Raw genomic sequence first — 18758 nt, forward strand, 5'->3', positions numbered from 1 at the left:
TTTTTGTTTCTAAATTATTTTATTTTGCACTATATATTATAAAATTTTAAAAAGTTGAATTTGTAATGAAACAAAACAATGTTGTTGAAATGAAACATTTCAATTGACCCAAAACAAACAAACAAACAAAAATTTGAATTTTCTTTTGTGGAGAATTTTGACATTTTCAGGTTTCATTCCTAATCTGAAACCTCATTGAAACCTTCCAAGAAATGGAATTTTCATTCTCTACACAGCTCTAATTGGAATATATAGTCTTAATATACAACTATATTAAAAGTATTGTGGGAATTCCTTTTCAGTGCTGATTCAGTCCTATAAGGGAAGTTGGCTTCACTATTATCTCCTCAGGGTAAATAGTTTCTATTATTGTACCCTAATCATTTTGTTTATGTGTTTCTATTTTGTGTCCCTTTTTCTTCTTAGTGTTAAGACTCGACCGGTGCGAATGCCTCCTGGTTACCAAGCAGAAATTGTTATTCAGTTGGTGTGGGTGGATGGTGAGCCTCCTCAACAAATCACCAGTCTGGCCGTAAACTCAGCCTATGGACTGTAAGTAACTAAAAATCATGTTGTATTGATTTATTGTTTACTCAACTAAGCAATATATGTTTCCGTTATACTTTGAAGTTCCCTGCAGACACTTAAAAGTCACCATGAAAAATCAAAAGTTGCTTTAAGCTAGGTTCTTGGCTAAAAAATTACAAGAACAAGTAACCCACATAAAAGATGTAATATGAGAAGTTAATCTGACATTCTCATGATGGCATCTTTCACATAATATCCCTGTCTTTTTAATCAAAACCAAATTCACCTTTCTGAGTTATAATTTTTTTAAAGATATCTTAATATTATCACAAAATGACCTGCAGCTGGCACAAGGGGGTGTAAATTAGACCTATCTGTGACACCTTGATAGAAGGCAGGCACTGATGTCACTGCTGCCTTCACTTGGGTACCTGTTAGAAGGGACAATTTTTGTTTATGGCTATGTCTCCAAAGAAAACCAGCTGGAAAAGGTTGTGATGCACTGGCCATGTATCCTTTCCAACCAGCACAGCCCATTTGATTCCATTTCATACTGATGGGAAATGCACATGTGCATCAAATCAGGAAAAGAGTCTTTACAAGTTTGTTTCTAGTAGAGAAGATATCACTCGGGTATAAAGGTACAGGTTGGTGTTTCCAAGGGGGCCTCTGGGAATTAGGTGCCCAGCTCTTACTGACTTTGAGTATAAATTTGAGCACTTGCCCCTCAGAGGCCCCTTTGAAAATCTCAGCCATAACCTTTGTATTAGTGTGAAAACATTTGTCTGTCCTGAGGTACTGGTCGGCTCCTAGTCATGAAATCTAGAAATTTCATTAATTTTACCTTTGCCAGAATGCATTTTTCACAATACCTAGGCAAACTTCACCTCTGATCCCTCCTGATCTCATTGAGTGCACCCCTTTCCAGGTCTAGCTATCACCAGGCTCAGGGTGGAATCACTCATTTCTCCATCCTCAGACTGGGCCCTGGGTTGCAGTGCCCTGGTACTAACCATGATTACCTCAGCACTCCGATTTATGGCCAGCCGCTGCAATTCTGTTCTATTCTCTGGGAGCAATGACAGTGGTAAGCAGCAACCAGGAAGGGTGCTGGAACAATTTGCATAGTGGGGGTGCTGAGCGTCATTGAACCAAACTGTAAACTCTGTATATGGTGGAAAGAACTTCAAGCCAGGGAGTGCAGCAACACCTCCAGCACCCCTAGTTCCAGCCCCTATGGTGACCAGCCTCTTTGAAGCAAAATATTGTTTATTTAGAACAAAAGCATTTCAGAGAATACAGATCTTAAAAATAATGAAACTGATTGTATGCATATTGAGCTTTTCCCTGAGGTTTACCATTTCCTTGATCTGGGAAGGCCTGACTGCTCTAGACTGCCTCCACAGAGTATCTATGTCTCAGCCCAGACAGCTTTTGACAAGTGACAGCCCCTTCTCTTCCTCAGAAGACTTTTTAACTCTTTACTGTTCTTTTGATCTGTGGCCTCCCACCCTGGCAAAACAGCTGTCACTTCATCCTCGAGCCTGGAAATAGGCCATTATCTTGTAATTGCCCCCCGGTGTTTGTTGGGAGGTTGTTTATGTGGGACCATTGTGTTGCCTTCCTGTTTATTCTTCCCATGGCCCCCTATTAAATTAGATCAGTGCAGTCATACAGGAAATTCTGTTAACCCATCATAGTTACAATTTGTATAGGGGAGGTGCTGAGAGCCATTGAACCAAACTGTAAACCCGGTATATAATGGAAACCACTTCAAGTACCCTTACTTCCATCATCTTATACAGTAACTTTATCTCACTGAGCAGGCCATGTACAATAGACATACCTTTATTACATATCCATGTTCATACATAGAGTAATACATAGCAACTCCACAGCTGTCACACCATTACTGCAGGTACAAAGCATGTATAAAAACAAAGGTTAAAAAACACCTTACATAACAAATATGAGGCAGTTGATGTGTTGTGAAATTCAATATATTTCACTTTATTTCTGTTTACTTTGAGCTCTTGCAAGCTTCAAATTAGAAATATTTACACTTTCATGCAATTAAAGAGAATCATCACACTACTGGTTTCCATTATAAAAGTAGAAAAAAGGGTGGCAAAATTCTGCAGGTATATATATATGTTAGTATATTTTAAAATATATAAAAATATTAAATTAAATTAAAACAATGACCAACTAAGAAGGCCTTTCCTGAAAATTAATAACCAGTTTGTGTGTTCCCTAGCCCTCCACGTGAGCCCCAGGTCCTCAGCTCCTCCAAATTTTAACTGCCAAGAAATGTCTGATCAAGATCTTAGCTTTGCTATTATGAAAAATATTTAATTAATTAATTAATGAAAAGCACAAGCACTCCGCCCTCCCCCCAAAAAATCAGCTTTAAGAAATTGAATGGTGTGCTGCATGTAATATGCAGTTTCTTTCAGTAGCAGTTAGCAAGTACAGTAGCTAGTGGGAAATAAGAAATTCACTCTGAACTCTTCATTAGGTTTATGATTGCATACAGAAGACAGAGAAATTCTTTATTTGCCTTTAGGTCTGGTAGGAGTAATCTTCTCCTACTTATATTGTTCCTCTGTCAAAGGTATTATTAAGCCTCCTTCTTTATAGAATGCATAACACACCTATATGCATTGTTGTAGCCTGCTGTGTCCTGAGGAAGAGCTCTGTGTAGCTCAAAAGCTTGTCTCTCTGACCAGCAGAAGTTGGTCCAATAAAAGATATTACCTCACCCAACTTGTCTCTCTAACACATCTGTAGTTTAGTTTGGCCAGTGTCAATCTAAAAAGTTTTTCTTTTGCAGTTGCTTATAAGTTTTTCAGTTATAACTTGCATTGTTGGGGTGAAATTTTCTAGGTCTGATCTCTGCCTGAGGGAGTAAAGTGTTTTGGGATATTTGAGCAAAAACAGTTTAACTGCTTTCAAGTATAAAGAAAGTGGGGAAAATCCTTTTACCATTATAAAAAAAATCTGACCTTTAGCTCATAGATGTGCCTTTTATGTGGTCTAATTAAAATCCATTTTGATTTGGACCACTTACAAAAAATTTTAAAAACATATATTGAATAGGTGAACTGATTTTTTTTTTAACAAGTTGGTAAGGGTTTCTTTTACCAAAGATCTCCCAAAATTCTGATGGCACCCCACGTGAATATGTAAGGAGTTTGAGTAGATTTTTCTGTCTTCTAAGTTGAATTTGAAACCTCACCTGTCTAGTCTGAAGCAGCTAAATTATGGAAGTGCTTTAGAAAGAATAAAACTGAGAACAAAAACCTACCTAATTCAGGAAAGCTTAATTATGCTCTTCAGACTGGTTAGAGGTCTTCAATGCTTTCTTGAAAAAAATTCTGTCAGAAACCCAGACAGTGGTGGTCAGGCTTAGATCTATTATGCTGATATGCAGCCTGTATAGATATTGATTATTGAGTCTGGTACCTTCTTTGCCACTTCAGAAATTCTTCGTCAGGAAATCTGTTTTTTGGGCTCTATGTCAGTTGTTTGACCATAGACTATGCCAGCATATGAGGATATGTTATAAAGCCGTGCTCACAAGCAATGGGTTTATATTCTTAGGATGCTGTGATGGGGTTTATAACCCAACACTGGGCAACAAGGGGTTAAGGAATTACTTTGGGCCCAGCCTCACCACACCTGTAGGAAATGCTCCAACTGGAGGAGGAGTTAAAAGATGGGGGAACCGCTCATTTGGTGCAGACCAGGGAAGAGAGCAGACCTGCAAGCTGCTGCTCCAGCAGAGGAGAGCCTGAGGGAAGGCAGAATCTATCCCTAAGACAACTTCCCAAAGGTTCCTCATGGAGGGAAGGGAGGACCTGCCACAGAGGCAGCCTGATGGAGCAACATTTCCCTCTCCCCTCATATGAACTCTGGACTTCAGTACTCCCTTTTGTTTTTGTTTGGACTACCCCAGCAGGGGAAAGCCCTTGGACTGAGGTGGCCCTGGAGGCTGGACCATACCATGGGAGGAGGCAGCTGCCACCTGAGAAAGAGAGCTACCACACTGTACGCTGCCCCCAGGAGGTGCCTTGTGGTGAGCAGGCACCCTTCACGCCACCTTAACGCAGCTGGTGACCTGGGGACAGTCATAGAATCATAGAATATCAGGGTTGGAAGGGACCCCAGAAGGTCATCTAGTCCAACCCCCTGCTTGAAGCAGGACCAATTCCCAGTTAAATCATCCCAGCCAGGGCTTTGTCGAGCCTGACCTTAAAAACCTCTGAGGAAGGAGATTCTACCACCTCCGTAGGTAACGCATTCCAGTGTTTCACCACCCTCTTAGTGAAAAAGTTTTTCCTAATATCCAATCTAAACCTCCCCCACTGCAACTTGAGACCATTACTCCTCATTCTGTCATCTGCTACCATTGAGAACAGTCTAGAGCCATCCTCTTTGGAACCCCCTTTCAGGTAGTTGAAAGCAGCTATCAAATCCCCCCTCATTCTTCTCTTCTGCAGGCTAAACAATCCCAGCTTCCTCAGTCTCTCCTCATAAGTCATGTGTTCTAGACCCCTAATCATTTTTGTTGCCCTTCGCTGGACTCTCTCCAATTTATCCACATCCTTCTTGTAGTGTGGGGCCCAAAACTGGACACAGTACTCCAGATGAGGCCTCACCAATGTCGAATAGAGGGGAACGATCACGTCCCTCGATCTGCTCGCTATGCCCCTACTTATACATCCCAAAATGCCATTGGCCTTCTTGGCAACAAGGGCACACTGCTGACTCATATCCAGCTTCTCGTCCACTGTCACCCCTAGGTCCTTTTCCACAGAACTGCTGCCTAGCCATTCGGTCCCTAGTCTGTAGCGGTGCATTAGATTCTTCCATCCTAAGTGCAGGACCCTGCACTTATCCTTATTGAACTTCATCAGATTTCTTTTGGCCCAATCCTCCAATTTGTCTAGGTCCTTCTGTATCCTATCCCTCCCCTCCAGCGTATCTACCACTCCTCGCAGTCACAGGTGGGGAGATAGGAAGTCGCCCAGAGAGGGCAGCCTTAAGCAGCCTTGGTTGTCAGATCACTGACAGTCCTCAAAGGGCCCTGGGTTGGAGCCTGGTGAAGTGGGAAGGTCCAGGCTCCCTTACCAACAATCCCACTGCAGGTCATGGGCCTTAGCCCTGACCACCAGATGACACTATCCGACAAACCGACCCTCGATTGAGGACCATCACAGATGCACTCCAGCACTTTCCATGAGAGTGATGTACATCATGGCCAAAAGACTATTCAGGCAGACTGGATGAGTTACCAGACCCAAATCCCTGGAGAGTGTAATCTCAATTAGGAGGTATACTCTTGATTTTTCTTTGGCAGTGAGCTTTACCATGTGTGGTTGACCACCGGACACACTGTAAACCATGATTAGTCTTACATTAGCTTGTGTGACTCTCTATTCCTCCCCTGTTTTCATTAATGTTCCAAAAGATCAGGTTGAACTGGGTTTAAACCATCTTTACTGTATCTCTCTGTCTTTGCTTTCTGGGGCTGATAGTCCTCATGATAAACCAATGCCAGAGACTCCTCCTTTATCTAGAACGCCTCATGGAATGTCCCATTCCCTTAAAAAATCCTTCTTACAACAGTCAGATGGCTTTCAGGGTGATAAGGACTCATTTGAGATTTTCTCCTGTAGCCAATTGCCCAGCTTGGTCCTTACTATTGTATTTAGAAAAAGAAAAGGAGTACTTGTGGCACCTTAGAGACTAACCAATTTATTTGAGCATGAGCTTTCGTGAGCTACAGCTCACTTCATCAGATGTTTACCGTGGAAACTGCAGCAGACTTTATATACACACAGAAATCATGAAACAATACCTCCTCCCACCCCACTGTCCTGCTGGTAATAGCTTATCTAAAGTGATCAACAGGTGGGCCATTTCCAGCACAAATCCAGGTTTTCTCACCCTCCACCCCCCCACACAAATTCACTCTCCTGCTGGTGTTAGCCCATCCAAAGTGACAACTCTTTACATAATCAAGTCGGGCTATTTCCTGCATAGATCAAGGTTTTCTCACATCCCCCCCACCCCCATACACACACAAACTCACTCTCCTGCTGGTAATAGCTCATCTAAACTGACCATTCTCCAGGTTTAAATCCAAGTTAAACCAGAACATCTGGGGGGGGGGGGGGTAGGAAAAAACAAGAGGAAACAGGCTACCTTGCATAATGACTTAGCCACTCCCAGTCTCTATTTAAGCCTAAATTAATAGTATCCAATTTGCAAATGAATTCCAATTCAGCAGTTTCTCGCTGGAGTCTGGATTTGAAGTTTTTTTGTTTTAAGATAGCGACCTTCATGTCTGTGATTGCGTGACCAGAGAGATTGAAGTGTTCTCCGACTGGTTTATGAATGTTATAATTCTTGACATCTGATTTGTGTGGACACAAATTATAATCAATATATATATATAATCAAGAATTATAACATTCATAAACCAGTCGGAGAACACTTCAATCTCTCTGGTCACGCAATCACAGACATGAAGGTCGCTATCTTAAAACAAAAAAACTTCAAATCCAGACTCCAGCGAGAAACTGCTGAATTGGAATTCATTTGCAAATTGGATACTATTAATTTAGGCTTAAATAGAGACTGGGAGTGGCTAAGTCATTATGCAAGGTAGCCTGTTTCCTCTTGTTTTTTCCTACCCCCCCCCCCAGATGTTCTGGTTTAACTTGGATTTAAACCTGGAGAATGGTCAGTTTAGATGAGCTATTACCAGCAGGAGAGTGAGTTTGTGTGTGTATGGGGGTGGGGGGGATGTGAGAAAACCTTGATCTATGCAGGAAATAGCCCGACTTGATTATGTAAAGAGTTGTCACTTTGGATGGGCTAACACCAGCAGGAGAGTGAATTTGTGTGGGGGGGTGGAGGGTGAGAAAACCTGGATTTGTGCTGGAAATGGCCCACCTGTTGATCACTTTAGATAAGCTATTACCAGCAGGACAGTGGGGTGGGAGGAGGTATTGTTTCATGATTTCTGTGTGTATATAAAGTCTGCTGCAGTTTCCACGGTAAACATCTGATGAAGTGAGCTGTAGCTCATGAAAGCTCATGCTCAAATAAATTGGTTAGTCTCTAAGGTGCCACAAGTACTCCTTTTCTTTTTGCGAATACAGACTAACACGGCTGTTCCTCTGAAACCTGTCATTGTATTTAGAGTATTTTGTAACGGTTACTTTCAGAAAGATCTCACTGATCACTATCTCTTTACATGTTTTTTATTTTTATTTTTACTGTGTTCAACAAAGGCCTCAGCCACATCATTTTCTAGAGGCAGATGACTAGCATTTCTGTTGTCTCAAATCACAGAAAAGAGATTGTGTTTTGTTCACGCTCCAGTCTTCTTTTTGTACAGCGCTATGTTGCCTCATTTTGATCCCTTTTACTTGCTTAGTACAAATTGGTCTTTTATTTATGTAGGAACATAGGACTTGCTTTAACAGCTTAGCCCAGTGGTTCATCTAATCCAAATCCCTGTCTCTGACAGTTGGTAGTACCAGATACTTCACAGAAAGATTCAAGAATCCCCATAATGGACAATAGGGATAGTTTCCTTGCAAACCCCCATCAGTTAGAGCTTGGCCTGTGCCCTGAAACATGAAGGTTTGTATACTGTATACAAAATGTTATCCTGTCTAATATAACTGTGGATGTTCTTATTTAACTCAACAAACCCTTGTTGAAAGTCTAAGGGTGGATCCATGGTCAGTGGTTGGAGCATGCTGTCAGTGCATTCCTTCTGTGAATGTTCTGTCATAGTTGTTGTTAGTAATAGTGGTACTCATTTTGCCTCCCTTGGATTCCATTTTCTTTATTTTCTATTTGTTCCTGTTCTCCGTAGTCTGAACTCTGGGCTTAAGTGGTTCCAGGGGAACTTACACCAATGTCCCCTGGCTTCAAGCCCTACTCTGGGTGTCCCAGGCTGTTGGCCATGAGTATCCCTCACCCTCACTGTCTGAAGTGCTTGGGTGAGGGTCACATCAGGGACAGATACCTGATTTGACAGGGCTTCAAGACAAGAATTAACAAGCTAAGAGAAGAGCATCTCAGATACATCTTCATGGAGGCACCCTTCACCTAGCATTGGATCCACCTCAGTTGGATAGAAGTGATTCCTCAACACTCTGTCCAGGAGTGTTCCCCCAGCTTTCCCTGTGAACAGAGACAGGAGAAAATCCCCCTTATTGGGGCAGTCCTCAAAGAGACACATGTTCTTTGAGTACCTTCAGCCTCTGAAGCCTAAGAAGAGAATGGCTTTGACGTTCTCCTCCTCCTCGCAGTATGAAGTGGGTTCCTACGGGAATCTAGGGCATCTTCCAAGCAGTGACTGTTCAAGACAATCTGCTGCACCTGCAGCTTCCTGAATGCCCCCTCCTACCCTCTGGTCAGTTCCCCTTTAGGGGTGACAAAGTAGAAAATAGAGCAGCTTGCTCCTCTATAAACAGGTTTCCCTGGAAGGACCCCCACTGGGATCCCCCAACCCAGGGAGCCAGCGGTTCTGGCCAGCCCCACCCCACATTAGGGATCTATCTTTAAGAGAGCCATGTGCTAGGACTTGTGAGATGGGGCTCCATCTGCTCCACCAATTCTGGCTCTGGCCCTCCCATCCTGAGTGAACCCTTCTGGGTGTCAATCTGAAGGTCACCCAGGGTTCAGGAGGAGCTTCTCCCAGCCAGCTGGGTCTCTGATGTGAGGCTGGGGGAGGGGAGCCATGCAATACATGGGTAGAACGATGTGGGGGAATAATACAGGACTGGAGTCTGGACACAATGAGGGATGCGGGACAAGACCTGCGTGAAGACCAGGACACAGGGGACAGGTGCGGTGGTCGCACTGTCCGCTCTGCTGACTTCCCTGGATGTGGCAGACTTGGCTGCCAAATTCATGGTGATGGCAGTAACCATCAGTTGCTTGTTATGCCTCCTGTTATCGGGGATCCCTGTAGAAGTACAACAGATTTTTGAAGCTCTCCCCTTCAGGGGCTGTGCCTTATTCTTCTGGAAGATGGATGAAGCACGGCATATGTTAAAAGATTCTAGGCCAGTGTTGACATCCCTGCCCCTATATACACCAGACCCCAAAAGAACAAAATTTTGACCCGTGTTTCAACCAAGGCAGCAGTATTATATGTCTAGACAAGCAGATCAGTCTAGGCAAAAACAGAAGCAAGGAGGGAGGAGTCCCCAACCACCCGCTGCCGCCACTTCATCCAGGCAGCTGTATGTCTCAAAGCAGCCTATTCGGGTCTCTTTCCAGCTGTTTGTCTCCTATGCAGAAGAAAGGGATGGCATCCTGTAACACTGCAGTGGCTTTCCAAGTGGATCACCAGCTGTATTGTCATATATTAAAAGATCAAGGGCATCAAGCCTCATGAAAATCTCTGTGCAGTCAACCAGAGCACACACAACCTCCACAGTGGTTGTGAGAAACATCCTTCTTATAGATCTCTGGAGGGTGGCAAAATGGTCTTCAGTCCACACTTTTGCTAGATGCAATTAGTGTATTTACCACATCAAGAGAAGACACGAATTTGGGGAAAGCAGTCCTGCAGTCCTTCATCCGATGAGATTCCTAGCCCTTCTCCAGCGGAAACTGCTTGGAAGACACCTAGTATAATGGACATAAGCAGTAACACAAAGAAAAATGTTTACTCTCCTCTCATAACTGCTGTTCCTTGAGATGTGTTGCATATGTCTATTACACGACCCACCCTCCTTCCCCAGTACATCAGAGCCTGTCATCTAAGAATCCAGTACGAAGCTCTTGGCGTGGAGCATCAAGAACAGCAAGGTGCAGGAGTGGCCTCCCCTGTGGGTACTGCTAAGGAAAACTCGCCAACACTGGTGCACAGTGTGTTCACACACTTAGCATGATGGCATACACAACACATCTCAAAGAATAACAGCTGTCTGAGGTGAGAAACCATTTCTTCTAGTGAATATGTTTGTTGTAGTGATTCCACTTCTCCCATACTACCATTCTCCCATCTATATTGCTTTTCTAATATATATTAAACATCTACTATAAGATTTATGGACCTGTTTTCAAAGGAGCCAGATGAAATCAGGCACTCAACTCCGATTGAATTTTGGTGGGAATTGAACACCTAAATCCCTTGTGCTGCTTTGAAAATCATGGCCTTAGTCATTTTTTAAATAACAATATGAAACTCAGCTATATATTCCTCCTCTGACTGACTGACTTTTTGCTTTTGTCGTTCCTGGTAGCTGTAGCTCTATGGTTGCTGTGTGGAATCTTGTTCTGTACAGTGGGAGAAAAGAAAGGACAAAAAAAATTATAGTACATGTACACAAAAGACCAGATTTCATGGGGGAGACCAGATTTCACGGTCTCTGACACTTTTTTGTACGTCCATGAATTTGGTAGGGCGCTAGTTATATATAATGTAAGATTTGTGCACTTAATTGTCATTATCTACCACATGGTTGTAATTACTACAGATATATTGTTCCATACAGCAATGTTTAGATATTATTACAACAATAAAACATGCAAAGTGAGTGTTCATTAAGGTAAACTATATCTGTTTTGAATGTTAATTACAGCATTTTAGGACAAAAGTTTGTTTGAATTCAGAATTATAAAACCATTTATAATTACAATTAAAAACTTAAGCTTTGAAAATAAGGTCTTAGAAAATTATTGCAAATTCACAGTAGTAGCTGTTTTAAATGATATTTCTATTAATTATACCATATAATGCGAGAGTATAATGCCTTTGAGGAACATTTCTTTTCTCAGAGTTGCATTTGGGAACTGCAATGGTTTGGCTGTTGTGGATTTTATGCAGAAGACAGTATTGCTGAGCATGGGAACCATTGACCTATACGGATCAAGTGATCCATACCAGCGTCAGCCCCGTTCTCCACGCAAAAACAAGCAGTTCACTGCAGGTAGGAGATAAAACACAGTTGTTTTGAACCCGACTCATTCTTTGTTTTCTTGCTTGCGGCTTTTTATAGTGCTTTTGAAATGCATGATTATCTGCCAGCCAGTGGAATTTATAGAAGCACATGAGAGAAATCTGACTGCTCCTTAGGTATTGAAACTTCCTCAAATGCAAAGCATTATATCTGAAGCTTAATTGTTTGGGATGGTGGTCAGCAAGTAATCTCCCTAGCTGAGGCCCCAAGTAATTGTAAGGAGTAGAAAAACTGATTGTCTTAATGCTAGCTAGCTCATGATGTGCACAGTCAATATGCTGCTTTTTTTTCCAGTTGCCAAATGCTTTAGACAGATAAGCAAGATTTCACTTTAAAGCAACATGTATCCTCTGCCAAATCACATGCTTTTGTCTTTTAATAAATCTTTATGGTCGAAGAACTAACTGAAAAAACACATCCCAGGGACATCTTCATTAAGTAGCTGAAGCAGCTTAAGACAGGAAGTAGACATTTTTATTCTCCTCCATTGGATATAGTAACTAGAGCGCTTGATAGAAGCTCATTAAATCTGTCTGTGCAATTTTTTTAAATTTGATGTCAAGAAGCATATGACAGACTTCATTAAGTGTTGCATAGTGGAATTAAGTTTCCACCAATACAATTACACTTTGCCTTATGTTTCTGTTAATATAAAATTTCCATTTGTGTCAGAAAATTAGTAAAATGAGTACTTTATATTTGTGTAAAATATTTTTGTCTGTATGTTTCATTTTTACACAATTAAAACAGACACAGTTATGACATTTTAAAGTTTGGTTACAAAGCAATTGGGATGAAAACTTCAGGGTTTATAATCTAGTCATGAATTTTGAAAAATGTAAATTGTAGTGTACTATTAATTTATGACAACTATATGTTCATCAATATGTCCTGCACTAAGGCACCCAGTCATGTTCTCATTGGAATCAGTGGGAATTTTGCCACTGACTTTGGTGTAAGAAAGATTGGACTCTAAATTATTAAAACTTAAAGAAACCTCCATGTTCTACTTTTGTCCCTGAAATACTGTTTATTTTACATTTTACAAATATCTAACCCCATCAGGTTCAGTTCTCAGCTATGCCAAGTGTAAACACAATGTAAACTTGCCACAGCTTATGAGAGCAACTCCTGGTCTGGCTGGGGCCACAGCAACCCCCACATAACTTTGCTGCTCTTTTAACCACGCTTCAACCAGACACTGCAGCAACTGCACAGGAGGGGGACCATGGGTGATGTAGGGCTAGCTGGGCTAGCTTTGTGCCACCTGAGGATTCCCTTGTGTCAGGCAGAATCTTTGGCTGTCGCTTTAGGGCAACATTCCAGCTGTTTTGTGCAGCTGATAATTGAGCCCATCTTGTATAAATACCTACTGAAAATAACAATCTTTTTTAGACCACTCATCAAAATTATGCATCTGAATAAAACCTCAGCTGCTTTCTCACCATCCATCCCACACCCTTTACTTTTCTGGATTATTATTTTCCTTGTTATATCTTCTCACCAGAGGGTAAACATCTGCTGAAATTTCTTCACCTTGGCTGTTCTAGATGCTGGATATGGTATCACATCCTTTCACTTTAGACTGTTTTTTTTTTCTCTTTTTCCTCTGCCTGCTGCTGATGCTGGTGTACTGGCATGTTCCAAAGACAACTTTTGCATGCGTGGCCTGTCTAACTTTTATCCTGATTTAACGAAACGGATCCGTACTTCCTATCAGAGTAAGTTCTATAAAGGTTAGGCAAACAGCTTTATCACAATCACAATATGCCGGACTTAAACCCATATGTTTGTGCTCCGTAATGTGTTTCTTTAAACACATTCAGCATGCATGCAAATTTTTTAAATTTTCTTTTACAAGAAATGTAAACCATGATGAGTGCTGACAATTGTTTTCATTACACCAACATTTCAGGTCTGTTTCTGGTGCCAGTGAAGTCAATGACAAAACTCTCATTGACTTACCATGGGGTTGGGCCTTAAAATGGATTATTCAGCAATGTTAACTTCCTGATGATCATTAACATCCATTGTTATTGTGTTAATTTTAACGTGTATCTACTTATGTGAACAGGTTTCAGAGAAGCAGCTGTGTTAGTCTGTATTCTCAAAAAGAAAAGGAGTACTTGTGGCACCTCAGAGACTAACAAATTTATTTGAGCATAATAAGGTCTGTAATCGTGAGCTACAGCTCACTTCATCGGATGCATTCAGTGGAAAATACAGTGCGGAGATTTATGTACATAGAGAACATGAAACAATGGGTGTTACCATACACACTGTAACCAGAGTGATCACTTAAGGTGAGCTATTACCAGCAGCAGAGCAGGGTGGAAAAAACCTTTTGTAGTGATAATCAAGGTGGGCCATTTCCAGCAGTTGACAAGAACGTTTGAGGAACAGTGTGGGGGTAGATGACCCATCTACTCCCAGTCTCTTCACGCCAGTTGGAGAATGCTTCAATCTCTCTGGTCACTTGATTACAGACCTAAAAGTGGCAACAAAAAAACTTCAAAAACAGACTCCAACGAGAGACTGCTGAATTGGAATTAATTTGCAAACTGGATACAATTAACTTAGGCTTGAATAGAGACTGGGAGTGGATCGGTCATTACACAAAGTAAAACTATTTCCCCATGTTTATTCCGCCCCACCCCCCACTGTTCCTCAGACGTTCTTGTCAACTGCTGGAAATGGCCCACCTTGATTATCACTACAAATAGTTTCCTCCTCCCCCCCCCAGCTCTCCTGCTGGTAATAGCTCACATTAAGTGATCACTCTGGTTACAGTGTGTATGGTAACACCCATTGTTTCATGTTCTTTATGTATATAAATCTCTCCACTGTATTTTCCACTGAATGTATCCGATGAAGTGAGCTGTAGCTCCCGAAAGCTTATGCTCAAATAAATGTGTTAGTCTCTAAGGTGGGGGAGGTTTAGATTGGATATAAGGAAAAACTTTTTCACTAAGAGGGTGGTGAAACACTGGAATGCGTTACCTAGGGAGGTGGTAGAATCTCCTTCCTTAGAGGTTTTTAAGGTCAGGCTTGACAAAGCCCTGGCTGGGATGATTTAACTGGGAATTGGTCCTGCTTTGAGCAGGGGGTTGGACTAGATGACCTTCTGGGGTCCCTTCCAACCCTGATATTCTATGATTCTATGATTCTAAGGTGCCACAAGTACTCCTTTTCTTTTTACTTATGTGAAGAATCTCTTATTTTGAGATGGTGCTGCCCCAGTGTAGTTGTAAATAAATTAACTATTCTACTGTTTTAGAACACCAGTGTGGTCTACAGAACTAAGCAATGGTGTGGGAGCCAGGAATACGAAGTTCTGAGCCTGGCTCTGTACTTGGTTTACTGTGTGGCTGTGGGCAAATGAGCCCATCTGTCTGAGTCTTGGTTTCCACATGTGTGAAATAGGTATTATAATACTTACGTATCTCAAAGGAGGGTTGTGAGGATTAGTTAGTTAATATTTGTAATATGCTTTCAAGATGTAAAGTGGAGTATAAATTCTAATTACTGTTTTATACACAGTGTGTGATGCACTAGGCTATAATTCATATTGCAGAAATGACTTATGAGGCCCTGCTGTGTGCTTCATAGGGTACATCTGCTTTTCAAGCTGGATGTGTAATTTCCAGCTTAAGAAGACATACCCACACTACTTCTGATGGAGTTATCTTGCTAAAAATAGAATGTAGCTGCCACCGTGCGAGCGTCAGGAGGTGCTAGCCACCCTGAGTACATACCTAACATCTTGGACAGGTACATACTCAGGTCAGCTAGCCCCTCCAGCTGCTTGCATCACCTTGGTTATACTCTGTTTTTAGCTCTCTGGCTCAATCACAGCTGGCAAGGCTATGTTTTCCCTAGAGCTGGAAGTTACACTGTCCAGTTCAAAGTGTGAACATACCCTTAATGAACTGGCCTCTTGCTCAACTCTTTTTAAACCAGTTTTCATAGAAGAGCTGGATAGGCCAATTAAGCTAAGTACTCAAGGAGGGTAAGATCATTAATGGGGAACAGTGGCTTGATAGCCTACTGCAAAGTATTTGTACATAATGCCATTAAAATGTGGTTCTGTGCTTACACTAGATTCCAGTGTACAATATTTATCCCACCCGTAGCAATGCATTTTGTACTGAAAGTGGGTAAAATGTTTGAAGCTTTTAAAAATGTGAACCATTTGTTCACTAAATGTGAGGCCAGTCATAAATCTGGTAACCTGTTTAAAGGAATGTGATTTGTTAAAGGAATAACGCCTATGACATAGAATGTTTTAAAACATAATTGCCCAATTCCTGCTAATTTTATTTGATTTATAACTGGAAGATGGAGAAACAAGCTGCTACCACAATTTTTTAAAGTATGTATTGTCTGCTTTCCAGCTTCAATACCTAAATCAGAAAAGGCCTCCCTAAAGTCACTCAGGTATCTGGCTGAAAGCTCCCTCCATCATCTGCCTTCTCTGTTTCCTCAGGAATTTTATTTTGTTCATTATTTAACATTTATATTGCAGTATGTGCTGTACAAACATAATAAATGACAGTCCCTGACCCAAAATTGCTTTCAGCCTAAAAGACAAGACATAACAGGTGGGTGAAACAAAGCAGTTGGCAAGGATTGGGAGGGAGAGATGGTGTCACAAAGAAATATAATAGAACGTGCCAGTTTTTAGCTGATCAGTAGTAATGATCACAGCTTTCCACTTGCCTAGCTAATCTCAGGTTCTACTTTACAGTACACCTTACAGAAGAGGTGAGTTTTCAGGAGGATATGGCAATAGCTTTACAAATTTTGATGGGAAGTTTTCCCTACTCATAAGTGGTAGCAAAAGAGAAAGCACAAAAGTGTTTGTTGGAGAACCAGAGAATTGGGAAATTGAGGCTGGCATTATTGGCAGAGCACAGGTGGGAGTCAACCTTGTGGTAGGTTGAGGCCTGAACGGTGGAGACCTTTGTGAGGACAAGGAGAGCTAATGGAAGGACTTAAAGAGGGTATTGACATAATCAGAACAATGAACCAAGAAGCTGATCTTAGAAGTAGTGATTTGAATGGATTTGAGGAAGCAAGCTTGCAGGCATTGTGGCCAGAAAGGAAGAGATTACAGTAGTCAAGGAGCATGATGATCTGTGCTGGAGAAGAGTTTTGGCAGATAGGAGAGAGAAGAATGGTTGGATTCTTGGAAGAGATGTGCATCAAGAAGGATCCAGATTTATATGCAACCTGATCTGAAAATCCATGAGGAGATCCAAAAAGACAGAGATTTTAATTTGGATGGAGGGAGATAAGTCCAGAGTGGAGAGGCAAATTTGTGAGTCATCAGCATAAAGATGGTATTCAAAAGCACCCAGAGACAGGGTATAGAGGGAGAAGTGGGGAGGGATAGCTCAGTGGTTTGAGCATTGGCCTGCTAAACCCAGGGTTGTGAGTTCAATCCTTGAGGGGGCCATTTGGGATCTGGGGCAAAAATTGGGGATTGGTCCTGCTTTGAGTAGGGGGTTGGACTAGATGACCTCCTGAGGTCCCTTCCAACCCTGGTATTCTATGATTCTATGATTCTATGAAGTGAAAAGGGCCAAGGTAGCCTTCAGTGACCCCCACCAAAAGAGGAAAAGGGAAAGAAGATGACCCACCAAGATGGACACTGAAGGAGATATCCAAGAGGTCAGAGGAAAACCAGGAGAGGACAGAGTCACAGAAACCTAGAGATAACAGGATTTCAAAAGGTTAGCATTGTCAAAGGCAGTTGATAAGTCAAGGAGGATGAGGGTGGAGTAGCAGCCTTCATATTTGGCCAAAGAGAGGTCATTGGAGAGTTTGATGAGTGCCGTTTCAGTAGACTGTAGGGGGTGGAAACCAGAGTGAAAGGCACCTAGAATGGACTTGGAGAAGAGGAATTTCAGACAGCCGTTGTAGACAGCACACTCAGTGGGTTTGGAGATGAAGGGGGAAGGGACATGGGGTGATAAATTTGAAGGGGAAGTGGAATCAAGTCTGGGCTCTTTTTATAGAGAGACCAAAACATATTTATATTGTATGTGGAAGGAACCTGAGGAGAGTAAGAGGTTGAGGAGAAGAGTGAGGACTGGTGTGAGGGTGACTTTGACTCTGCTTCCAACCCATTGTGTTTTCATTGCAACTGCTGGCAGCCATGTTCCTTTGTAACGAGTGTCACAGTTTCAGAGTAACAGCATCTGTTTCCCTTCCATGGTTCACTCCAGGAGAGCCCAGTCAGGTCTCAGATCTCCAGCTATCACCTGTCTCTGAGCAAGGACCCTGTCCCACTCCCTTCTGACTAGGAGTTGTAAGGCCGCACAGCCCCCTGCCACACACAGGGATCTCTCCAGTAAGCCAATCTGCCTAATGGCATTTGCTTGCACTGTGCTTTCTCTCCAAAGGCTGTGAACAGTGCATTGCCAGCAGTTACAGAGAAAACATAATAAAAACAATAAACAGATTTAAACATAAACTAAACATAACAGGAGTCACCAATCTGTCTGATGGGGCCCTAGTAGGCCATAAACTTTTGCAAGGGTTGGGTCCCCCTTGGACAGAAGGTCCTGTTCACTTGCTGTGGATAAATTGGAAAGAGTCCAGCGAAGGGCAACAAAAATGATTAGGGGTCTGGAACACATGACTTATGAGGAGAGGCTGAGGGAACTGGGATTGTTTAGTCTGCAGAAGAGAAGAATGAGGGGGGATTTGATAGCTGCTTTCAACTACCTGAGAGGTGGTTCCAGAGAGGATGGTTCTAGACTATTCTCAGTGGTAGAAGAGGACAGGACAAGGAGTAATGGTCTCAAGTTGCAGTGGGGGAGGTTTAGGTTGGATATTAGGAAAAACTTTTTCACTAGGAGGGTGGTGAAACACTGGAATGCATTGCCTAGGGAGGTGGTGGAATCTCCTTCCTTAGAAGTTTTTAAGGTCAGGATTGACAAAGCCCTGGCTGGGATGATTTAATTGGGGATTGGTCCTGCTTTTGAGCAGGGGGTTGGACTAGATGACCTCCTGAGGTCCCTTCCAACGCTGATATTCTATGATTCTATGATCAGACAGAAGTTCCAAAGTCAGTTTAAATGCAGCCAAAAGCGCATTCTTTGTTGGTCACTGGAAAATCCAGTTTAAAGTAGTATATTCAAGCCTCCCCAGGGGTGGTACCTATCTGGAGATGTTTACAACCCATGTGATTCACCTTAATCACCCCCTTCCCCCTCCCCCGCC

At 42.1% G+C, this 18758-nt stretch overlaps 1 protein-coding gene across 14 annotated transcripts in view; it reads left to right on the forward strand.

The window, feature by feature from the left end:
• The window catches only part of STXBP5L (syntaxin binding protein 5L), a 441073-nt gene that overhangs the window by 338343 nt on the left and 83972 nt on the right, over nt 1-18758 (forward strand). For 10 of the 14 annotated variants that reach the window (XM_073309811.1, XM_073309757.1, XM_073309702.1 and 7 more), the window contains 3 exons: nt 427-552; nt 11347-11498; nt 13178-13249. In XM_073309811.1, the coding sequence (XP_073165912.1) occupies nt 427-552; nt 11347-11498; nt 13178-13249 (350 nt within the window). The remainder of the gene's footprint in view (nt 1-426; nt 553-11346; nt 11499-13177; nt 13250-18758) is intronic. The other 4 variants (XM_073309740.1, XM_073309775.1, XM_073309785.1 and 1 more) reach the window with 1 other exon arrangement.

The sequence above is a fragment of the Lepidochelys kempii genome, chromosome 1 (assembly GCF_965140265.1).
Source record: "Lepidochelys kempii isolate rLepKem1 chromosome 1, rLepKem1.hap2, whole genome shotgun sequence".
NCBI classification, from domain to species: domain Eukaryota; kingdom Metazoa; phylum Chordata; order Testudines; family Cheloniidae; genus Lepidochelys; species Lepidochelys kempii.